This window comes from Tenrec ecaudatus, chromosome 3 (genome assembly GCF_050624435.1).
Source record: "Tenrec ecaudatus isolate mTenEca1 chromosome 3, mTenEca1.hap1, whole genome shotgun sequence".
NCBI lineage: Eukaryota > Metazoa > Chordata > Mammalia > Afrosoricida > Tenrecidae > Tenrec > Tenrec ecaudatus.
In genome coordinates this window covers 154,603,993-154,629,970 of record NC_134532.1, presented here as the reverse complement: position 1 = coordinate 154,629,970, position 25,978 = coordinate 154,603,993, and the positions used below count along the sequence as shown (strand labels likewise).

The 25,978-nt window shown below is 39.2% G+C and overlaps 1 protein-coding gene across 2 annotated transcripts in view; it reads right to left on the bottom strand.

The window, feature by feature from the left end:
- The window catches only part of SULT1E1 (sulfotransferase family 1E member 1), a 75,897-nt gene that overhangs the window by 34,318 nt on the left and 15,601 nt on the right, over positions 1-25,978 (bottom strand). For both annotated transcript variants that reach the window (XM_075544241.1, XM_075544242.1), the window contains exons 2-3: positions 6,927-6,993; positions 310-452 (exon numbers count right to left, since the gene is read on the bottom strand). In XM_075544241.1, the coding sequence (XP_075400356.1) occupies positions 310-439 (130 nt within the window). In that variant the 5' untranslated portion in view covers positions 440-452; positions 6,927-6,993. The remainder of the gene's footprint in view (positions 1-309; positions 453-6,926; positions 6,994-25,978) is intronic.

The following is a 25,978-nucleotide window of genomic DNA, read 5'->3' as shown; positions in this document are numbered from 1 at the left end:
CTTGTATGACCTTCAGAAAAGTTTTACTAGATGTGATATTCTTCTCCATTTTTCCATATGTAGTGCATGCATTTCTAATTTGGTCAGCAGTATACATCAAAATGCTTTCAAGTTAAAAGTATAGACTGTGTGTATGAAAAAGTAGAATAATATGCCTCTTTCCTATGTTGATATCAGAAGGACCCAGTATTTATTTAATTGGGGAAATTAGATAGAAAATTAATATGTAAGATAGCTCCTTATAATTATATTACTTAAGGTGGATTTATCATTTTTAGTTCAAAAAGGAAAAACTTCAAGAGAACTTACCAGATTTGGGGTAGGTGACAATAACAAGATCATCTGGCCTTGCCTGGAAAGCTTGCACTTTATCCCAATTTGGGACAAAATCTTTATATATTAAAAGTCCATTCACATTGCAAATCTTTTCAGACTCCATGATAAAGTGAGACCTGAAAGAAAAAAATGGAAATGATATTTAATATATCCTATAAAATTATTTATAACCAATAATAATTAAGTATACTGAGTTCCTCTTACATGTTTAATATGTACTACTTACTGGTTCCTTCTTTATAGTCTATTCTGAATCTGAAAACTACATTGACACCTGTTCACTTTGTCCGACCCTGCTGGCATTTGAAATACCAGTGACATAGCTTCCTGATGATAGCTACACATAAGCCACCACGATATGACAAACCGACAGACAAATGGAAGAACGAATCAGCTGCAGGAAGTAGCTGCTGAAAACCTTATGTCATCATATGGAGACATTATCAGAAATAGTGCTGAGGATGGGGCCCTTGAATCTGAAGGCACTGAAAAATAACTGATGAAGAACAGCTTTCTCAAAGTAGAATCAACTGTGGCGAATGGAGAAAAACCTATGGGAGTGGAGTCTTCTAGATCTTCATTTGTTGATGGTGCCCAACTCAAGGAGAGAAGAAATACCTGCAAAAATATAGTATTCAGAACTTGGAATGTAGGAAGTATGACTGTAGGAAAATAGGAAATTGGCAAAAAATGAAATGGAATGCATAAAACTCGATATTCTAGGCATTAGCGAGCTCAAATGGTACTGGTATTGGCCAATTGAATCAGAAAATCATATGGTTTACTATGCCAACAAGGAAACGATCTAGAAGAATAATGTGGCATTCACTGTCAGAAAGGACATTTCCAGGTCTATCATGAAGGACAGTAGTACAATGCTGTCGGTTGTAGGATAACATCTACCTGCCTCCAAGGAAATCCAAGCAAGGAAACTGTTATTCAAATTTATACACCACCAAAGTTGGTGATGAAGACATAGGAGAATTCTACCAATGTTGTCAGTCTGAAATTGATCCAATATGTAATCAGATGCATTCATAATTGTTTGTGATTGAAACGAGAAAGTTGGAAACAAAGAGGAGAGAACAGTACTTAGAAAATACAGACTGAGTGATAGAAATGAAGCTGTGAATCACATGATACAATTTTGCAAGATTAACAATTTGTTCACAGAAAATAACTTTTTTCAACAACACAAAAAGTGACTATACACATGGACATCCCAAGTGAAGAACACAGAACTCACAATGACTACATCGTTGAAAAGAAACAACTCAGCAACTAAAGTCAGGCCATGAGTTGACTGTGGAACAGACCTTCAATTGCGCGTATCTAAGGTCAAGTTAAAGCTGAAGAAAATTAAAACAAATATATAATAGCTAAAATATGACCTTCAGTCAATCTCATCCGAATTCTGAGAACATTTCAAAAACACATGCCACATTGAGCACTAAAGACAGAACCCCAACAGCTGTTGGAGGACATCAAAACATCACCCATAGATAAAGCAGAAATGTCATTAAAAAGACAGGAAAGAAAGAAAATATCAAAGTGGATGTCAGAAGAGATTGAAACTTGCTATAATGGTAGAGTAGCTAAGGCAGCCAAAGAGATGAATCGAAAATTGCAAAGGAAGCTCTAGACAAAGTCAATTATTATATTGAAATCTACAAAGACCCAGAGTTAGAAAGCTACAAGAAGAGATCCCTAGCTCTACCTATTCCAAAGAAAGGTGACTCAGGAGAATGCTCAAATTATGGAAAAATATGACTGATATGACACGCAAGCAAAACTTTGCTGATGATCACCCACAATGGTTGCCGCAGTGCTTTGACACGGAGCTGCTAGCACTTCAGGCTTTCAGAAGAGGACTTGGAATGAGGGTTGTCATTGCTGATATAAGATAGATCTTGGCTCAAAGCAGAGAATACCAGAGAGATGTTCACTTGTGTTTTATTGACTAAGCCAAGGCATTTGTCGGTGTGGATCATACCAAACTCTGGATAGCCTTAAGAAGAATAGGAATACCAGAAAAGGAGATGAAAAAGAGGAATCCCCTTAATGAGATGGATGGACAAAGTGGCAGCAGTAATGGGCTGAGGCATAGAAACAATTGTGAAGATGGCAGAGCACTACACATTATTTAATTCTGCCATGTATAGGGTCTCTAAGTGGCACATAATAACAACAGTAACAATGAGGTCAGGAATGAAAATGTTGTAAAATTGATTCAGGTGATGACTGTATAACTCTTGATGTGATTAAACTATTGAATTATATGATATGTGAATTATATGCCAATAAAACGTTTAGAAAAAAAGAAGTACATGACTTAACTTTTGCACCCAAAGAGTCTACAATATCATTAGGAAGACAAGTCTAATATATAAAAGACTAAGGAAGGAGTATTTAAAGTAAAGTGATTAAGTAACCAAAAATAAGTGATAGAAATAATAAAATATATTATGTATGAAAACTACAGAGCCTTTAATTTATATATTAAAATTAATGGTGCATACAAAAATAATTGCTGTTGCTATTGTTAGTTGATTTGTCTCCATCACTTCCAGATGTTCTATAAAATACATGTCCTATACCAACCTCACAATTTGGTTGAGCCCCTTGTGACGCCACTGTGCTAATTTATCTCTAGGCTTGTCTTCTTCTTTCTTGCTGACCCCTTGCTTTAAGAAGCATGATATCATTCTCTAGGGACTGTTTTTTCCCCCTGACAACATGTCCAAAGCATTCCAAAATACATCAGATTTAAACTCTGTTTATCTTCATTTCCAAAAAGCATTCTGGCTTTACTTCCTCCAAGATAGACCTATTTGTTCAACTGGCAGAGGTCACGGTCCTTTCAATTTCTTTTACTAGCACCGTAATTTAACTTCATAAACTATTTTCCATCTTTACTTCCTGTGGCCCAGATTTCACACATGTATTTAAAAGTACAAGGGCTTGGAGCAGGTGCACTGGCACCTTAGTACTTAATGTGATACCTTTGTCCTTTGCCACTTAAGCAGGTCTTGTCCACCAGATGAACCAAATGGAAAACATTACTTGATATCTTAGCTTCTGATTCAATGCCTATCAGTTGTAGATTCAAATAAAATAAAATTCCGGACTATTTCCATCTTTTCTCCATTTATCATGATGTTGTGTATTGGTCCAGTTGTGAAGATTTTTGTTTCCTTTACATAGAGTTGTAATTCATAGTAAAACTGAAGTCTTTGATCCTCAGCAGTAAATGCTTCAAGTCCATTTCACTTACAGCAAGCAAGATTGTATAATCTGTATACTATCAGTTGCTAATAAACCTTTCTGCAGTCCTGGTACCAGGATGCTTCTTCTTCATATAGTCTAGCTTCATCAATTCTTCTTCACCTAGTCCAAAATCTCAGATTATTGTTCAGTATATAGATTGAACCAGTTTGATGAAAGGATATAACCTTTTATTTTACACTCATTCTTTTATTTACTTTTAACCAAACTACATTATGTGAGCAAACTTTGTTTTCAAGGTGCAGATACTGTTTTTATTTTTATAGATGCTACATCCATAAACTACATCTCACTGCCTTTGACTCAATTTTGACTCATAGTGACCCAATATGGCACAGTTACTGCGCCTGTGGGTCTCTGAGGTGGTAAGTCTCTAAGGCAGTACATAATATGGATATCCCATAGAAAATTAATTGAATCACTGATAGAAATATCTGTTGTCTGCAACAGGAATTGATAATCTTTGAATAGATGTCTCTGAACATTTTCTCTGCAGTAGCCATTAAATTATTGAATGCAGAGGTATGCATATTTACAATATCTATCATATTGTTTAGCAAATTGCTAAAATATTTTTACTGATTTGCACATTATATAGAATTGCATATGATCTCTCACCCTCATTAGACTGAGACACGCAGATTTTCAAGATTTTCTCATCTGAGTTGCTATTTCTATTTTTAAATGTGCATTTTAGTTAAGTTTTGGACTTTTTAATATACTTTCACTTTCATAAATTTATTGTTTTGATCATTTTGATCCCTTCACCCTTCAGGAGTGTTCCCTTTTACTAACTGATTTATAGGAAATAATTTACTATTGGACTATATGTTACTATTATCGATAACTTTTCTAATGTTCATAACTATTTTAAGCTTTTTAATGTTACATAGAAGTATAGTGTTCATACAATTAATCATGTCAAACTTTTCCACATTTGATGCTGTTATCTAAGTATTTATATACGCTAATCTTTGTATATCAACAGGTTCTACAAATCTTCCCATTACTCTCACAAACTGGATGCTTAGCAGAAATATGCCTTGTTTTTTAAGGAATGTGAACTGCTTTCTTGGCTTGGCATTCAGCCGAGGTTGTAAAATTGGACTTGTAGTCAACTGCGAGTAGCTGATTTATCATTAAATAGTTGGCTGAATTCCAGCTGCCTCTTCATATTTAGTGTATGGTCCTCGGGTCAAACTAAGCAGCTTACAATAAAATATCCTTTTGCATTTAATTGCAATTAGTAAAGTGTTTCAAAACAAGTACATAGATTAATGCACTAGCAGCTCTATTTTTTTCCTCATTTCCCTTCCCCCTGCATTTCAGTTTCCTGAGTATGTAGGCCATTATTGTCCAGACACAACAACAAAAAATTAAAACAGTGATTTATTAATTTCAGAAAGATCTTTTCTCCTTTTTCCTTACACTTCTTTATTTTCTTCCTCTCTTCTGTCCTTCCTTTCATCAAGCAAATGCTTTCTAAAAGCACATGTACCTTCTTCTTAAACTCTGGGCTAAGTAGTGGGAAACCATGTGGGTCCAGCTGCACAGGGATTACGTACTCCTAGTGACCCTGTAAGGCACAGTAGAACTTACACTTCTATGCAAAGTTGATACTGTTTGCTGTTCTCTGATCAAACGTGGAAAACTCATTGCTAGGGAACCCACTATGCCTCATTGTGGTCCCATCAGACAGGGTGGAACGGCTCCACAGGCTTCCCAAGGCCAGGCATCTTTAAGGAGGCATATTGCCTCATCTTTCTCCCGAGGCACTGTTGGTGGATTCCACACATTCAGTTAGCAGTCCAACATAAACAGATTTCAACAGCAAAGCTTCATTTTGGGTTTAAAGGTCCAGTTTTATTTTTCACAGGCCTGGATTTGGTAGCTGTGAATCCATCAACTATGTTTTCTTAAATAAGCATTCTAAACAAGCATCAACTTCTTCATTCTAAATAGAACCTATATATGTTTAAGAGCCCTTGGGGTGCAATGATTAACTTCCTCGGTTACTAACCCAAAGGTTGGAGGTACAAGCTCCCTTGGAGAAACAGCCGGATGATATATTCTGAAATTTGGGGCTACAAAAGCATGCTGAGCAGCTCTGCCGTGGCACGCACGGAGTCATCCTGCGTCACCAGCAGCGGGAAGGTAACCAGATAACACTGATTGGATGGGGAGTAATGAACTGGTCTCTTATCTCCACATTATTATTTCCTGAACCATTCTGTAAATATCAGCAAATCATTGGTCTATGGATCAAGCAGAATATTTCGATAGCAATTGCTTTCTAGAGAACAATTTCCTTTTACATAAATATATGTGCACATAGATACAACTAAATCATATGAACCTTATTGGTAATCACACATTAATAATTTACTTTATGTAGTAGACATTTTCTAATTAATTCAGTTTTGTGTTTACCCATTTCATCCACTATAATCTCTAGCCTTCATTCTTTTGCATCTTATATCCTGTATTTATACAAATTACTCCTCTTTTCTTTATGTGATAAACAATTTTTTTTAACATTTCCAGGATGTACACAGAGAAAACCTTAGTCTCAAACTCTATTTACACTATGGTGTGGAAATAAGTCAGTGGAAAGATACTGGCAGCAGTTTGAATTTTACCCGACTTCAGAAATGTGGGAAATTGGGTTAAATGACTGAAAAAAGACAAAATTCTTTGGCATATCATTCTACCCTAACTCCCAGCACTGTATCTCTCACAACGTAGATGCTCAGAAATATTTGCTCAATTTAATTCTTAGATAAAGGAGTGATACTCTGTAAATGAGTAACCTTGTTTTAATTACCAAGGACTTTCAACTTGTGTATTGATCGGAACGCTCTAACTAGCAGAGCAGCTGTGTTTACAAGGGCAAGGGCGCTCGCCCTCAAGAACACATGCAATGGGTTGCATAGGGATGCTCACAAACAATGCCTCTCACCAGCTAGTTTCAGACAAACTAACAGAAACGTCTAGAAGGCAGCCTCCACTCTCCTCGCTCCTCCTGACGCTCTTTTGTGCATAATCTAGTGTGCAGGATTTACAAGGATGCTACAACACTGTGGTTTTATGGGAGAGCTCTTTTAAACAGAAAACACTACATCAATAAAAGCTACTTTTTAAAAGTGGCAAATAATTTTAAGGGCTTTGAATGTTTTACATGACTATTTTCTCTGAAAAAAACAAACAAACAAACCAAAAAAACCAACTTGTGATATATAATACATCCTATGTTTTCTATATCTAAAGGCTGAGGATTCATGCCAATAATAACAAACGTATACAACCTTATTAGATGATCCTGTGACAGAAACTGGGTGCCTCCAGTCAGTTTTTTTCCAAGCAGACCGTAACCTGCAAGAGAAGATGAGAGCCGCTGGTTTATGTTGAATGTGTCCTATATACATGCTGAATGTCAGGAAGGAGGTGGGGATTAAATTGTGGGCTTGGCTTTAGTAAAGCAATGGGATAGCTCAAATCTAAAGGTAGGCAGTCCCTGGCTTATGAATGTCTGCTTATGAATAATCATAAACTATAAACCAACTACTATAAAGCCTGCAACACCAATATTTTGAGACTCACACAATATCTTATAGTCGCAAACAGTCACTATGTTGCCACGTGCATCACATTATTATTTTTTACTACATCAGTATAGCAAAGCTTGTTTCTTTCATGTTCTGACTCAGAGAAATGTACACGATCCACTAACTGCTAAGAAGACAAATTGATGATTTGATATCTAACAGTAGATACAAACCACACCCAATTGCTTAGACTGAAGTACAAATTTGATTTAAAAACAAGCATACGAATGGGACTCGTTCATAAGCCGGAGACGGCCTGCCCATACCCTCGCTGCATCTAGCCACAGAGCTCTGCTCATTCAGACAGAGCTGTGGAAAGCTTTGCCTTGTTTTTCATGCTTTGGCTCCTAATCAAATTCCTACATCTGCCTACAGACACCAGGGGGTTGGGGGCAGGGAGGGAGAGGAAATGAAAAGGAAAGGGAGGGAGAAAGGGCCTACAGCAAACCAGGAGAGACAGAGAGAAAGTTCTTGATTAAGAATAACACAGGCAAGATGGAGTCTCCATGTCCTAAGAAGAGAGAAGCCACCAGGAAAGACACAGCAGGAGTGAGAGAGCCCCGATCCTGACACCAGCTCGTTTACCGAGACTTGCCAAATAAGCCTCTGTCCTGGGTGGCGGTATCCTGACAAGTTAATTGGAAAACAGTTTCCAGTTGAAATATGTTTGCCCTTTAATTCCTTTACTTTTGCAGCCTCACATACAGATGACAGCTAAAGAAAGAACGCAAATATTACGCACTTTTAGAGTCTTATGTTTTAAAATTTTGACTTCTCTCTGCTGTCACTCATGTCTTTAAAATTTTAAGTGTGATATTTCCAAATAAAGGGGACCATTGACAATGTTGGATTCGATAAGGGAATGAGCAAAATAGAAAGCCAAAGGTTTGCTGAATTCATGAATTCTCAGAATTCTCCTCTGCACGCCTCTGCCCATCCTCTGTTCCTAGCTAAAGAAATTCTCCCTTGGCTTCTTACCCCAACCCCACCACTAGCGTCCATACCTCCAGCCACTTAATCTTGGTTAGTTCTCCATTTGTCTTTCGATTACACTAAGATAACAATCCTTGCTTTGGGAAACCTCACCTGAGACTCGCAGGGCAATGCTGTATGTTCCTCCTTCTGCTCTCATCAGACCCAGAATGTATTTCTTCTAGCTTTGTTAGTTTCCGTGACGTCAACTCTGACTTACGGCCAACTCATGTATGTCAGAGTAAAACTGTGCCTAAGATCATCCATGACCATGTCCTTTTGGCAGTCGATCATTAGACTTTTCTTCAGAGTCACTTGTTGGAGAACTCGAACCGCCATGCTTTGGGGTAGTAGCTCAGTGGCTAACTGCCTTTGCCACACAAAGATCCAGCTTACTCCTTACCAGCACTTTATTCCACAGTGCTGTAATTCAATGGTCTACTTGCCCAGCTTCCTCCCTGGATTGTCAGTAGTTGGAGGACATTGTATTTCTCTGTGAGTAGCACACTCCTTGTCATCTAATAGGTTAAACATTAACTACATATTTACTGACGGAAAATGACTGTGTTAGTTTTAAAAGAGAGGATAAATGAGGAGAAAAGCAGTTGTTACTGAAGAAAACAATATCCAGCCTTATCCAAAGTATAAAGTATTCAACCCTTTCTGAGAAATTGAGCTTTCCCTATAGAAAACCAAGGTGAAGCAGGCATGAGGTGGAGTAGAAATGTGGAATTTGATTTTGTGTTAACATATTTTTTATTTGTGTTAAAATAAAATATTAGTTGAAAATATAAATTCATTATATGTACACATGTAATATAATATATATGATAATTTTATCCCTGTGAAAGAGTTAAGATTTTTAATTAAAAATGAGGATTATTATTAATGACAAGGATCTGTGAGACATCCTTTAGTTATTGGCAAGGACAATAAATTAGTTCCACCACAAAGACAGGATATGAATGAATACAAGCTAATCTGAGAGCCCATCACACTTTCACATGTAATTAATTGGTTACAGAGATATTCAGAATGCTTCTAGTTCATTCAATAAAACAGTTATGGAGATTTCAAGCACACTTTGTCTTATATAATTATCTAATGATGAGACTTCACTGTCTAATAAAAATAAAATCACAGGCAAAAAAAAGCCTAAATTTCTATCTTCTTTGAGCAATTAATCCACCAGTAATGATAATATGTGTGAGTCAGTAGAATAGTCTGACATTGGGCAGTCTTTACTTGCAATCAAGGAATATAATGCCAAAGAAACAACTGTTTAAAAAACTACATCCTGACTTTTTATGGAGTTGCTCATATCTGCTGTCATATCCTCCAATACTGAAAACTCACATGGGTGAGCATGTCTGGGTGACAAAATATTCCTCAGGCCTGACCTTCTGTACTTGTGACAGTCAAATTCTTCCTGTTCTTTCTGTATCACATCAACTACACAAAACATTCCAATTGTTTTCTCCTAATAACTGAGGACAATGGCTAAGTAATGTTTATCTTACAGGATGATATGACTATAAGTAATTGTAAAAAAGAGTGTTATATATACCTAAAAGATATAATTATGCATCTTAATTAATTTTGTATGTTAAAATCTATTTTTAATTCTAAGCACTAACAAAAAATGTAAGCGCATTCTATTTTCATTAATCATTTAAAAATGATATTATGGACTTTTAACTAAAGACATCTGTTATTCAAAGCTCATTTTGAATAAAGAATTATAATAATATTATTCTTTCACGTACCTTTAACTGTTCCTTATTCACTTTTGCTCTTCAGTGATTAGTATGGATGCCAAGCCATAATTGATCTCCTATAATTTCTCATTGAATTATTGGTAGTGGTTTATAAACTATTATACTCACTCACTCACCCACTCACCCACTCACTCACTGTTATCCAGTCGATTCCAATTCATAGTGACCTTCTAGGACAGAGTAGAAGTACACTTGTAGTACATGGTAAATCTTTACGGAAGTAGAAAGTCTCCTTTCCCCCCCAAATTAACATGCAAGGAAAAGTAAAACAGAAGTTTTACAAAGTCATAGAAGCCTGTAGTAAGCAAAAATAAGAAAAACGTGGTTCTCAACATAGCTTCTATCTAGCCTCTCTGAAAGTGGTAGGTCTTTCATTTTAAACTTTCCTCAACAAAGTTTCTACTCTTCAATTTACACCATGACAAAATTGCCATTCTGACATCTATAAGGGATTCAAATTTGTGTTTCTTTTCAATGTTCTTTGAGTTTGGGGAACAGTAACAACTGAAGAGGCAAGATCAAAGATGAAGGACAGATGAGGTAAAAGTTCCCACTGAAATTCTCTTGACACAGCCAAGCATCTTTAAAGAATGAGCAAGCATATTGTTATTATGGGGAAATGAAATCCTTGTCACCATTTTCCTGGTTTATTGCTAATCAAGGCAGTTTTCAATATTCTTAAAACTTCTCCATCATCAGCTCCCATGATTGCCTTGTGTCCTTCAGAAAACCTATCCAGATTACCCCTTTTTTTTAAGTCCCCCATAACAGCCTCCATAACCTTCTGAACTGACTTTACTGCCTCAATTTTAGCTGATCCACCAGATCCCTCAGAAGTTACTGTGATGACCACACTACTTCTTCAGGCGCTCTAATGAGACTAGAACACAGGTTGATTAAGTATTACTAAGAAATCTGGTCTGTTGCCATCCACCAGTCATGGATGTGTTTAAACATATTTTGTTTAGAATAAATGTATGCATGAGTGACCTAGAACTCTAGCAGCAATTCTTTTGACACACACTCTTATTTTCACAATAAAAAGATTTTTAAAAACTACCTTCAAAATACAAGAAAATAACCTAAAGTCGGGAAATATCCAGGGGCTTCCAAATTTTCATGTAAAGGTAATGGGATGATTCCACCAGCTTTTTGAAGCCCCTCCTCTAGTCACTGAATGCAACATACCAAGATTGCTCCTGGACATGGTCTCTGGTGTTGAAAACGAGGAACCATGACCTCCTGAATGAAAAAGGAGGTTTATAGCTTCATGGTATGGAATTCATTTCACATTTGTTCTAAACTCTTTAAAAAATAGACCGATTTTAGCCAACACTGAAAGTTCAAGTGTATAGCACAGTGAATGGTGAACGAAGGTTAGTCAATGTTTATACAAGAAAATTATTTCACGGATGTCAGGATGTCTGTGAAGTTGGCAATACAGCAGTTGGAGACTTAAAGGCAAGTGTTTCTTCAAAGTTTAACCCTTTACACCGTACGATTTTGCAAATGTTCTTGTCAGGAAGAAGAAACCACTTGGAGACCACAAACCTGAATTTTTATCCATATCTTATATCTACCAATTATAAACTTCAAGATCAATGAGAAAATCTTTAGAGCAACAAATGATCAATCAATTTCTATTAAATAGCCAGTCCTCAGTAAAGCAGGCTTGATTCTCGAGATCTCGTGTTTATATTTTTGAGAATGACTAAGAGGGCTAATAGTTATCGAGCTTGCCTAATGGTCTTGTTGTTGTTAAGTGCCATTGAGTGAGTTCTGACCCATCAACCCTGCTCCATCCTCACAACTCTGCTTGTAGGTGAGCCCAATGCTGCAGCCACTGTATCAATCCATTTTGTTGAAGGCCTTCCTCTTTTTCGCTACCCTTTCATTTTACCAAGTGTGATTTAGGTACTCTTACAAACTTGCTCTATGTGAGGTCTAATGACAAATGTAAGAATTTATGAGCCATAAGAAGTGATATCGCAAATGTGGGACAAAAATCAAAGAAATATTTGGTGTCTTATGACCATAGATCATAGAGGTAGCCCAGGGTAAATTTGACTATTCTGTTTGATTGGTTATTATCTATAGAATTTATATTTACCATTTCTGGTTGTCTTACATTTAATTCACCAAAGAAGTAAAACCAATAACACTTGTTTATGTATCTTTGGAGAGGAATTTTGACAAGAAAATGGCTCCCACACTTGTAGACGTAGGCAAGTCGGCGTCCAGGCAGCCCTGGTTCCACGGGTCAGATGTTGGTAGGAGACTCCTACTGATTTGCTTCGCTGCGGGGGCTTATGAAGCCACCATGGGTAGGTACAACAAAAGCTGCTTGCTACACAGGAAAATGAACCAAACTTGACCCGGCAGATGGTAGACTGCTGAGGACTTTCAGAATTAGCAAGCAATATGGTAGTAGTTGGTTCAAGTTCAAAAAGCATGCAAGTTTTCCCAAAATTTCCATTTATATGGAGAGTAAGCCACTCCCCTGAGGAGACTTCTTTTCAATTACACCAGGGTTCTCATCTCCCATGTTAATCTTTTGACAACCGACTGGTTGCTCATAGCAGATCTGATTATCGAGGTGACTATAGGGTTAGGTCATTTCATGGGGCATTCCTTGGGCTTAACTGACAAACCCACAAAGGATCCTGGCCCAGACAAGTTGAGACTACTACATCTAATTATCACCATTGTCGCTTGCAATATTTTATGTAACTGTTAGCTAGATTGTATATGGTTCTCATGACTCAATCTATTGCAATATGATATCATTATTCATTACCGTCATGAGAGATCTTAAGAATGTCAGACTCCCTGTGAAATAATAGCCTTTCTTCAGTTGCTTATTCATTAATGTACATATTCAATACTACTTTTGTACCAATGTAACCTCCCCAACATGAATGGAAATAGAGTAACTGGGAAGCACTTGTCAGCAACCTGTTCATCCATTTGCTGGATCTGAAAAAGAAATCCTTTCTTTTTGAAGGATCAGCACACTGAGATACAGGTTAAAAACATCCTAAAGGTCCAACTTTTCCAAAGCGCTCTACCACTCTATTATCTCTGCTATCAACCCACACTCCTCTTCTCCGTGTTCTGGCAGAAGGCACAAACCATCCAGGAGAAGGCTCCGGTGGGTGGGGAGGCTGTCAAGTCCCCAAATCATAGTTTGGATCACTGTGCAGCATCAGCTTGAATATAGTGAGGAAAACTCCCCTCCCTCAGAGTAAGGTTGGCTAAGGAAAGGGGGACCCCAGGACTCACCCCCGCAGAAGGACCCTGAGGTCTAGGCTAGGAATCTGTGTTGTAGGTGTGGTAATGGCATCTGATTGCCGTGCGTCAGGATGATTCAGGAATACTCTTCTGCACATGCTGGCTTGAGAAGCGGTCGGGACGAGCCCAAGTCAGGGGCCTTGATGGAGGTGTGGTCTTTGTCTTCTGATAGTCAAAAGGTTTTATAGAGGAAACTTGATCATTCTGTGCAAGCCAGGTGCACCAGATCCCGTTCATAAACACTTATGTCTATTTGGAGATACTTATCTATGTACCTTTGGAGAGAAATTTTATCAAGAAAACAGCTCTCATTTTTTCCCCCAACGACTCTCCTGCTTTTCTCAATTAAGCAGGTAGGTGCAGTTTGCCTATTAAAGGAACAGCTTAAAACAGCAAGCCAGTTGTTTTAATATTGATGTCAATGTGGATGACTAGCCTGCAGGTCATACTCCCAAAGAGAGAAAGGGTGGTGCTGTAACATCCTGTAGTTAGACCAGGACTTACTCTACATGCCACTTTAATTCTTCCTAATTAGCATAACAAGACATCATTTCCAAACTGGACTAGGACCACACATATAGGAGTTAGCATATACAATAGACTAGAAAATAAAGGGCTTTGGGTAACTGTGCTGGTGTAGTGGGTGATGGGTTGGGCTGCTAACCAAAATTTCAGCAGTTCCACATCACTAGGCACTCCAAGAGAGAACGATGGGGCTGTCTCCTCCCATAACGAGTCTCAGAAACCCATCAGCACTGTTCTATCCTGCCCTATAGGGTCACAACGAGACAGACTTGACTCTGGCAGTGTTTGGATTTTTTTTTGTTAATGGTCAGAAGTGGCAGAAAGGGGTGAGCGTGCTGCTCCTGTAAAGAGTTATGGTCTCTGAAACCATAACATGGGCAGGTCTACCCTACTTATAGGGTCACTGTGCATCGGAATATTTGATGGCAGTTTTTTTATGACTAGAAGAATCACATTAAATAATTAATTCCAATTAAGGTCACCTATGGTTTTTCTAGCAATGTGGCCTTCATCCTTTCAATCATTTTATTAGTCCCAAGCAGTCGTTATCGTTTAGTCCTCTCGGGTCCTAAGGGAGAGGTGGTTTAGGTATTAGACACTCAGTTACGCTGTCAGCGTCCAACCGATCAAGTCTGGTCCTTCAATTGTTGGTTTCTTTTAAATGCTTCCTGTCCCTTGATAAATTTTGAGAGGAGATCCATTTCTTTCGCAATCTCTCTGAAGACCTAGGCATAATATTAGGTTTTCCTGCTGCATAACCTATTTGTCCATTGCTTTAAATTCAATTTTTATTACTGATACCTTTTAATTTGTAATTTATTCTTCCTCAGAGTCTTTCAGGTTGGGAAGGGAAATGAGATTCAGCTGCTGGGCCTGAACAGGTTGCTGACAAATGCTTCCCAGTTACTCTATTTCCATTCATGTTGGGGAGGTTACATTGGTGCAAAAGTAGTGGGCTATCTCGACCACTAGGAAATGTGGCACTAATCATGGCCAATCCCAGATTTGTTGGTTGGAGGGAAGTTAAGTTGCTCCCATCAGGCCCTTCAGAATTCTGGCGTCCAAGTTCAGGGGTAGAGTTGCAGTCTCATGTTAAAGGATCACACCCTTTTCTGGCAATGATCGCTACATTTCTGCAGGTGCTAGGACAACAGCATCTGTCCTCACACATTAAAAACCGGATATATTTTTCCCAACTTACTCAAGTGGCCAGGTATTTTTTGGCTATTAGTTTGTTTTTTTTGTAAACCATAAATGGGTTTACATCTCATCAACTTTTTATCATATTTATTTATGACTTTCAGTTTTTGAATATAAAACATTGTCTCACATTATGAAACAATATTTTGCAATGTATGCGGAACATTATTACTTTTAGGAGCTATCTTGTACAAATAATCAACATAATCTATATTACTTTGAAAATTTGGAAGAAGTAGGCCTAAGAATTTCTTCAAGTCTTTTTGTGTAATGAGAGACCCCTTGAGCAATTTAGGTGATGTTTTACATTTCACTGAGGTTTGATCAGGATAAGTGCACAACTCCTTGCAAAACAATTCAAACAAATAGTAACTATTTGATTTAACCAAACTGCACTACAATGCTAAATAAACAAAAAGAGCATGGAGACAATCGAGTTTGATACATTCACTACTGATGTAAACACCTAAATAGACAAAGTAGTTAAAATATATTCAAGCAGATGGTATCTGAAGACAGCATGTAGAAATCACGAGTTATCTCATGATCCGTCGTAACAGATGGCGTGCGAAACACCAGTAAACCCGGGATCCGTCCGCAATGTGCTAGGACCAAAAGAGGTTCCTGGTGAGATGGGGAAGAACTGTACCATGTCATCTGTATCCTGCTGTCCCGCTCTCTCAGATCCATTCAGTATTGATCCTCCCTTTATTTCCCACACGTTCAGGGTGAGCACACTATCTCAAAGGATGTCAGCCAGTCCTTTATGTCTTGATCTCCCCCTGTTTTAGATAACAGATGTTCCAACAGCCCCTTTCAATTCCCTAACAAGCCATTATTACTATGAATGGTATCTAACATGGTTTGTTCAGCTACTAGGATGTTTCTTAGCCCATTGCTGCACACTGTTGGCTCTAGAGGATCTGAGGAAATGTAACTTAGTGGCCCCCAACTGCTATCGTATATTTTGTGTTCATCCCTTAGTAGTATTTGTGGCATCTGCAGGGATATGCAAAGTTCAGGTAAGAGTATTTCTTTGAGGACCCATTTTTAGATAACTTGAGCCACTGGTTGGATATAATCAATCTGTTAGCTATGCGCCAGGTCTTCCCCACAGGGAATCTGCCTGTAGCCTCTTCAATGTCTATCTTTCTTGCTGACAAACAAAGAAGTCATTGTTGGGATATTGAAACTCAGAAAGTGGAATCTAGGTATGTCTAAATTCAACCCATCTACTCATTGCTAGAACATGCTCAGATCCACTCATTTCACAAGGAAACATGCCACATCCACTTAGTGATTCCAATTGCCTTTGGATCCAAGAAGGAGATTTTTCTGATGGACATCAGGTCCTGCCCAGATGCTTCCCGTAGAGCCCATAGTGCTTTTGTAGGTCCTCCTTCCATGCAGCTATTCCTAGAAGAGTCTAGTTTACTGACATCATAACCAGGCCATTTTCCACTGCCTATCAATCATAAAATTTCAAATGTGACCTCACTATCGCCTAATTCTTCATCATAGCTAGGAAGGCAGCTAGCAATCCACTGGGTTAACTTGTTCTGACCTTTCTATAAACCGATCTGTATGCATGAGTTTTCCAGATCAAATGTCATCATCTTCCCTGGAACTGACATCCATGGACCAAACTCCTTCTGCTGACATAGGACACTGTCCATATGGTAATGAGCTCTGTATGCTTTTCAGGTGATTCCAGGGTCAGACATACAGAAAGAGAGGATATCTGCTGGTCGACGGGATATGAGCCTCCTTGTATTCCTTCCCCCCGTTCCTTGCTACTGTATGATCCATTTTTATTTTATTATAACACTACTTTGGGTATCTCTTTCCTTATTCAAGAGGTTGCCTTACAACATCTAAGACTTTATGGGTATCTGAGGCCTCATGATAATTTTATGTCAATCTGTCATTGAAGCTGTCTCACTCAATGCCCCATTGCCTTTCAAAGGGTGTGCATCATTAATCTATACATTAAATAGTCATTTGTTGAGAGCTTCCTATGTGTTAAATGCCAAAATATGTTACAAAAATGAATATAGGATGAGTAGTATTCCAAGACACTTCGGTTTAAGAAAAGGTGGGTAAATTCATTGCTATGTGATACAATTCTATTCCTAATCCATGTCCAGCCCAAGAATCTTCCTTAACTCTGCCCAGCAGGTAGTCACATAAAGACAGTAAAACTACTTTTAGCTTGAGAGTCAAAACCTTTTATTGCTGATGTGAAGTGTCCTTTATGGACATGTCCTCCAAGCACAGAATCCACTCACTATAAAAGTTTTCTTCATCCTGGTACTATAGTGGCCATGCATTGGGATGTGATCTAGACCTAGAGGGTGAGCAGTTTGAAACCACCAGTTGCTCCTCAAGAGAAAGATGGGGCTTTCTCATTCTGTAAAGAAATTTTACAGTCTAGGAAACTCCCAGGGCAGTTCTGCCCTGCCCTGGAGGGCCACGATGCACTGGCATCAATTTGATGACTGCAAGTTTGACTCATTGACTATTACTCATTACCTGACATTTTGAATTCATTGCAATAGTAAAAGAAAAAAATAAGTTTAAAAATCTACGTTGTGTAGTAATGACATATCCCTGACAGTAATGAGTGCTGAGGTGTGAAGCAAGTCTGGTGCTGGCTGTGATTTTTAATGTTATGTGTTGACTTGCCTGAGTCAGTATTCTCAGTGGTTTGACAGTAGTAGAATGCTATTTCTTTGTAATTACGTTGCAATGTGGTCAACCTTCAATTTTGAGATCTAATGTGATCATGCATGCTTTTGTTTATAAGAATGTATTCTCTTTTATAAGAATTGTTTCTTCTAGCTGGAAAGTAATTCTGCACTCCGATAATCTTATGCTGGGTTATATCATTTGATTTATTCAATGACGAGCTTCTGTTCAGACAGGACCCATGTAATAGCTACGTTTGTGTGTTTGCTTCTGTCATGGTTTTATCATGAGAGTATAATTCCTAGTTTGTGCTTATTCCTTCCACCTAGGTCACTGAGTAAGAAGACACATGAACTGCAGTCAAGCCCAAGTGAGTCATAGCTGAGCTGCTGCCCTCGAGTAACAAGAACAAGAAATAACATATTTTCATAAGATGCTAAGATATTTATGAGTTTTTATTCAGCAAATGCTGACTAAAAAGGACCAGGTGCTAGAAAATAAAACATTTCTTCCAGCGAACCTAACTTATTTTCAAATTAACCCTGGTTCTAAGAGGCTACATACCTCTCCGTACATAAATAATTCCTTGAATTTGTGCCTAAGCTTACCTAGGTGGTTGAATTCTTGTGCCATGCCGGGCAAAGTCCTTGGATTGGACTGCTCTCCTCAGGTCAGGTTGACTTGCCCTGAGTGACTAACTCACTTCAGCACTTGTTTTTGTTTCAGATTAGGAACATATAGACAGATTGTATACTTACATAAATTTGTGGGCATAACAGCGACTAAATATCTGCTAAAATATTCATTGTAGCTGCCAATAGACACCATTATCTGGTAGTGATTACCTACGAACTTCTTCCTTTCTTTGGCTATCTGCATTAAAAATAAATAGATAAAAAACACTTAAAGCTTATTGAAATAAGGCCACACTTCTTGTATTGTGTTCACCATTTCTGTGACTATAGGGAGGACACGTTTTTAGGTCTGATAGCTGTTGCTTGAGAGACTCAAATGACTAGGCATGAGGGAAGTAACTGACTGGGTGATAGACGTAGTCTCCCAAGGCTGACCGGCTCGTTCTTAAGTGTTCATGTGTGACTCTGGCTTTGGCTTGAGATGGTTGCAATGGCTGCGAGCTGGCATGGATCTTTTTTCACTCCCAAAGGCCAACTTTGTTTTCTTGCTCAACATAGCCTGATTTCCTGCCGCCTAAGAACGTCTTGGTTTTCTACGACGGCAATAATGAAATACCACCACGTGGATGGTTCAAAATAATATAAACGTATTTTCTCAAGGTTCTGGAGAAAAACAGCTTTCTATTCCTGTAAAGAGTTGCAGTGTCAGAAACTCAAAAGGGGTCTCTCTGGGTCAGCATTGACTCAAGGGCCACGAGTTTGGTTTGGTTCTTCTTTACTCAGAATGGATTATGATTCGGACTAAGTCTACTCTGAGCTGACTTCATTAATTTAACCAATACTAGCTGCAAAGATAAACCTTGTTTCCCACAGTCACATGCACAGGTACAGGGACTAGAGCTTCAACTTATCCTTGAAGGGGACTCAATTCCATTTATAAGAAAAAGTTGCAGACTCCCAGGCTGAAGCTGCCAAGATTTCTTGTGATCTAGTTAGCCTCTGAAAAGACAGTGTTTCTTCTTGATTCTGTCAAAAAACGAGACTCGGGGCACCACAAAGGGACTCCTAGGGCAGCCACCTTGAAGATTAGCTACTAAATCCCACCAAAGAGAACGTTCAACTAGATAAACTTCTGGGATATTTGACTCCCTAACATTTGTGATCCCAAGGAGTTTCTTGTATTTTTATACATTATGTATTTTTGAGTTATGTGCTATAGACTGTTTGATCCATTCTCGCTTGTCAAGTTTCTACCAAGAGTATTCAGGAAACGCCTGGAGTGTATAGCATGTAGAGTCATAATGATAATTGAAGTTCTATATTCATAGAACTTGTTGATATTCAAAACTCCTATTATTATGTGTATCCCATGTCTGTATATTTTCTATAAAATTACTGGACTTACTTTGTAGAGCAATGGAGTCTTGTTCTTAAAAATAATTAAGATATCAGGCAATTTTCAACAAGTCATCTTGTTAAGAGCTACCTAGATTCTATGAGATATCTCCTCTCATTGGACCAAAGAAAATATAAACTATTAAAGGAATTTTGTGTCTTTTTGTATTGTAATTAATTGTGTGCTTTCTTGAGAGAATTAAAACAAGAATGTTAGTGTGCTTTTGAGTAACAGAGGATGATTAGTCAAATTTGAGCTTCATGCAAAATATGCTACCTTTTCAATGACTTTGGGGCACTTAACAATACCCTAAATATTCCCAAGTTTATGTATTTAAATTTTATTGGTTGTTTAATTGAAATTCATAATTCACTATGCAGTCTGTAGTTTCATGCTCTAAATCTGAAAGAACTACTCCAAAAGAATATGGAGGTATAAGGTTGTCTGTTGTCACTTAAAAACATTGCTTTTCTTTTTGCAACCAGGAATGTGATCTTTTGCCAAGAGCTTTAGGCAAAGCAATGCCAGTCTTGAAAATGCAATCTATCATGGAGTTGATGGTAATCCTCGGTTTCCAAACTTTGAGCAGAACATGAAATCTGTCCCGTAAGCAAATAACCTGGCCAATATCCCCTTTTCTAAGCCGTGATCTTGCTAGGTGTCCTGGCGTTGATTATGATTCATCACAATACTCTGTGCAGCACAACAGAACATTGAGCTTTGCGGCACAATCCTCACAACGGTTGCTGTCTTTGAGCCCATTGCTGCGGTCCCTGTGAGATCATGTGGTTGAGGGTTTTCCTCCTTTCCATCGACCCTCTACTTGTTTTTCAACAGCTTTATTGGCATGTGATTCACATGTCATGCAATTCTGTAGTTTAAGCACAGCAAGAAGAGTTGTACACTCATCATCATAGTTCATGTTAGACCATTTCCTTCATTCTTAAACTCATCACTATTGGCTTCTCATTTGCCCCAACTTCCCCCTGACATACCCCAAGGAATCCTTAATCCAGTTACTATCTCTAGACCGATCCTGGATTTCATATACAGAAAAATACATATTTAAAAAAAATTAACAACAATAAAGTAAAACAGTTAAAAACCTTAATACAAAAGAGAGCAGAAAATATTAAAAATTAGGAAAAATATAAATGAGACACAAGGGAAATCATATGACCGGGTACTAAATTTTAACCTCACTGCATCTGCAACGATCCGCTTTCCAATGCACTGTGCATGATACCAAGGCCATTCACACCCCTGGTCCTTGGTTCGAGGGAATCCACCAGCGGTTCACTCCGTGTGTGAGGCTAAGTCCTTTCAGTGGATCACAGAAAGCTCTGGTGATGTAGTGGTTATGTGTTGGGCTGCGATCCACATCACCAGCAGCTCCAAGGTTTGGGCTTTCTACTCCCCTAAATATTTACTGTTTCGCAAACCCACAGGGTCAGTTCTACCATGTGTTATGGGGTCGCTATGAGTCAGTACTGACTTGATGGCAGTGAGTTTGGTTTGGTTTGGAAGGGTAATTGATGCATTTGAACTATGGTGTTGTGGGCGCACAAGTCTAGTTCACCTGGGTTAGGGCTAGAATAGGCTGTGGAAAACCAAAGTTTGAGGTGGGCCTAAGTTTCGGTTTCTTGGAAAGGGCCTAAGGTTCAGTTTCAGGTTCCTGGAACAGACGTAAACCACCGCCTGATGTAGCCTGACCCATGCTGACCAATGGGACACAGTGTCCAACAGGCGACCACCACTGTCGGCAGACCAATCGGGAGGACACACGTGACCCTACTGGCCAGTCATTGCTGGACAAGACTGGCACCAGAATTATTCTCCAATAAACTTAAAGAATAATAACCCTGGACTGCCCCTTGCCCCCTAACCCTATAAAAGCCTGGTGAACCAATAACTCGGGGCTGATCCCCTTTGGATGCTGGGTCCCCGCTGCACTGGGCAGTGGGGGGAGAAAGCCCTAGCTCGAGCTAGAAAAATAAACTCCTTTTGTGATTTTTGCATCTCAACTGGTCATAAATATTCTGTGCGCCCAAGGTGAGCTCGCTTTCCATTCCCCAATCTAACAGTGTCAGTGAAGATTATTGAAAGTGCCATGAAAAAATGTTACTTTTTCTATCATAGAAGTGATTCTGTGTAGTCAATCTGCCACCAACTTGCTGGTTGATCTTAAGACGGTTTGGTCCCATGTCTTGGACTCAGTGTTGGTCTCTGTTGCTGGTAGTTAGGCACTCAGCAGTGAGAGTAGACAAGTTGGTCTTGGTGAGTAGAAATCATGTGGCTGAGCCCATCCATGCTATCATGGCACATCATTTTATTCATGAGCTCATTGGGTAATGACAAGAGTGACAGGGGAAAGATGAAGGATAAAAAATATTCCTCCATAGATGTAAACCTTTGGTGAGCATTCACATGAGACTTAATATCATCACTTTTTTGGCCCATTCATACAGGTCTATCCACATACCTTTTCCCTACATCTTATGTCAACAATGTTCAAATCATGCTACTTCCCAGTCACTGATCATACATAGAGTCGAACCATTGGCCACAGGCCACGAATCAGTGTGCAGTCTTACCACGATTTCTCCTTTCAAGTAAACAACCAAGTTTACTGCTCAAAGTTCTGCCCATTGAGAAGATTTACCTTCCCCGCTGTCCTTCACAGACGGCCCCCAAAGGGACTGTAGTGCTGTTGCCCGCTTTCTAGTGGCACCTGCATATTGGGCAGAACCATCTGTGAATCAAGCACTAGTTTCCTCTTTCCCAGTCAACAGAGACACAGACTGGGAAAAGGAAGGGAAGGTGAGAAGAGGGACTTTCAGAGCCATTTGGGTCACTTCTTCAAGCAGCGTGTACCATCCGGTCCATTTCATGACGAAGTGCTGTTGGGCATATCTGCGGGCCAGACAACGCCTGCTTCATGATGGTAGCCTGGTGACTTGGTGGCCCATGGGGAAGTGTTCCATCCCTATTGAGGCCTAGTAAGGAGGCAAAATCTGTTTCTCAAAAGGAGAGTCCTTGTCTGTAGATGGCAAGAGGCTCCCTGTATATCCGGAGGGGGGCCTGTGCTCTGATTCACCAATAGAGACCTGCCAAGGACTCCAAGCTGCATCTCTTTCTGCCACTGACATTTCAGGCACAGTTAGATCAGCTAGATCATGTGGCCTACGTGTTGGAGTGCCGTATCCAGATGCCTACAGTCGTTCCAGAGCCTCTGGACAAGTCCGCGTGTACAGTCGCTGTCCGTGCTGTTGCAAAGCGGTGTTTGTGGTAAGGGAGAAGCTGGTCTCGCAAAGTTCCATCACGCAGCCTCCAGCTTTAATTCGAGCACCATATTTTTCAACTACTGTTTTTCCTTCTTTCTAACTTTTGCATTCCAATTGCCAACAATTATCAATGCATCCTTCCCCTCCCCCCCCCCATATGTTTGAAATGAACTTGTCAGTCACCAAAGGGTGATCGGATTTTAACATTGGTAAAGCGGGACACCATTGATAAAACTCATATCCTGGCGAAATAACCACATGGCAACCGAAAACCGTATACCCTAGCTTGTCGTGCATTCGTTCCAAAAATCGGGACTTTTTAAAAATGCTGCGGGAAACGGAAAAAAATTGTTAAAAATGGGGACTGTCCCGCCAAAAGCGGGACTTTGGTTTTAAAGAAGCACATTCTATGAAGTGGCACAGCACATCTTAACAGATGAAAGCTGTGTGAGGATCCTGTTAAGCTCCCCGTACTGTGGCTCTCTCCGACCCGCCCCTGCCCAGTCCTTCTTCCTTCCCTTTGCTTCTCCTGTCCTGCCCCTCGCCCTGGCCTCCCCTCAGCTCATCTCTTAGTCTTCAAAATCACATTTTGAGTGTAAATACCAGTTTTCTTTCCTTTGTCTTTATTTATAATAATGATGTCATTAAATATTTATCTTTATAGGGTGACCAGATTTTAACATCGGTTGGTAGAGCAATTTTGCTAAGCATAATGTTCAGTCTTTTGTCCCTGTTCTTGTAGTGCTTGAGCGAGTCCTCTTGTCCTTTATTGATACGTCACATTCCACTGGAGGCATGGACCAGAACTTGTTTATCCTTTTCTCTACAATTAGGGTTGTTAGGTGTGTCCATGTTTTCAGTTATGGAAGTTGTTACAACAGACATTGGTGTGTGTTATGTGATGTATCTTGATCTCATGCTTAATCAATTTCTGATAAAAGACATTGGTAGGATTATTCAAGTTCTTCATTACTGGCTTGGTTGTTTGGTGCATAAATTTGAATAATAGTTGTATTGATTGGATTTTCTTGAATGAGGATGGATATAATCCTGTCACCGAGAGTATTGAACTTCAAGATAAATCTTGAAATGTCCTTTTACATTTCTGGGTGAGGGCATAGGGAGAGGAGGGAGAGGAGGGCAATGGGAGGGGCAAAAACAAAAGGTTTAACATGAGAAAATAAAATAAATTTAAAATTGCTTCATGGAAGAACAAAACAAAACCTCCGGATTCCCAACCCTTCAGATCTAAATATCTCATTAGGTGACTGAGAAAGGAGGAAACTGGAAACTGAAGAGGGCTTGGGAGTCCTTTGTGACATGTGCGTTCATTACAAATATTAAAAAAATGAAAAAAATATCTTTCTGACTTTAATGCAACATAATTTCTCTGGATTGTATCATTCCCAACATAGTTAACCAAAGGATTTTCAGATTTAAAATGGCTAATACCAGTTTGACTCAGCTCACCAATGCCAAGAATGCTGACCTTGATGCGTTCCATTTCATTGTTTATAACTTCCAACTTTCCTAGATTCATTTTTCATACATTCAAATTTCCAATAATTAATGGGTTAATATGTGCAGCTATTTTTTCTCATTCTGAGCCATGCTTCATTAGCAAATGAAGCCCCCACGGCTTTACTCCACAGGATTTACTATATTCTTGCCATGATGGGCAACCCTACTTTGAGAAGGCAGCTCTTCCTCAGTCATATTGTTAGTACCTTCGGACCTAAGGGGTTCATCTGGCACCATCTCCTACAATGTCCGTGAGGTTTTCGGTATGTGACAATGTTTTGACTCTGTCCTTAACATTTTCTGTAGACAATTCCTCAGCAGTGGGCAGCCTATTCCTTCTTTGTAGCTGTTCTTAGTCTGGAAGCTTTGCTGGAACATGCTCACAGCGGTGGACCCCCCGACACTTGAAAACCAGTAACACAGCTTTCCGCATTGTAGCAACACATAAGCCACCACAACATGATAAAGTGACAGACACGTGATGGAGAACCACGGAGACTGCCTGGTTTAAAACCAGGAAACATGTGTGTCATGGTTTTATCCTTTCGCCATATTTATTCAATCCATCTGCTGGGGAGATAATATGAGAAACAGGAGTAGAAGATGAAGAGCACAGCATTAGTATTGGATGAATTCTGACCAACCATCTGAGAAATGCAGGAAACACCATCTTGCTTTTTGAAATTAAAGCACTGGCTGATGAAAAATGGGGAGCAGAACCTTTAATATGGATTGCATCTCAATATAAAGGAAACAAAAGGCGAAGGAGAGCAGATTGAAGTTGTAAAGGATTTCATTTGTGGCTGGATCCACAATCACTACCTATGGAAGCAGCAGCTAAGAATCGAAAGGCAGTTGCCCTGGACAAACCTGCTGCACAGACCTACTTAAAGGGCAGTAGGACTGGGATGCCATTTGAGGACTAAGGTGTGCCTGACTCAAGCCTTGGTGTTTTGAATGACCTCGTTTGCAGGTGAGAGATGGACAAGACATAAGTAAAATGGCAGAATGGTTGCTGGATTTTCACGATCATGCTGGGGAAAATATTTAAAGTACCATAAACTATCAGGAGAACAAACAAAGGCGTCTAGAAGTACAGCGAGAATCCTCCTTTCTCTTGTGTATCTCAGACATGCTGTCCGGACATATCAGTCCTTGAAAAAGGACAGCATGCTTTGCAAAGTGGAAATGCCAGGACACAGAGGAAGACCCTGGAGGAGATGAGATGGGCTGATGAAGAGGCTACAACAATGTAGGCAAAGGCAACAGCAACTGTGAAGGGGCCCAGATCTGGGTGATATTTTACTCCATTCAACATAGGGCTATTCTGAGTGCAAACTGACACCTAGCAATTGCAATGGGTCTAAATAATTTAAAAATAGACTTTATATGACTCTCAGTATGAGACTCTTTCATCATGGGTGTTTTTGTTATGGTCATTGCTATTGTTCCTGCACATGGC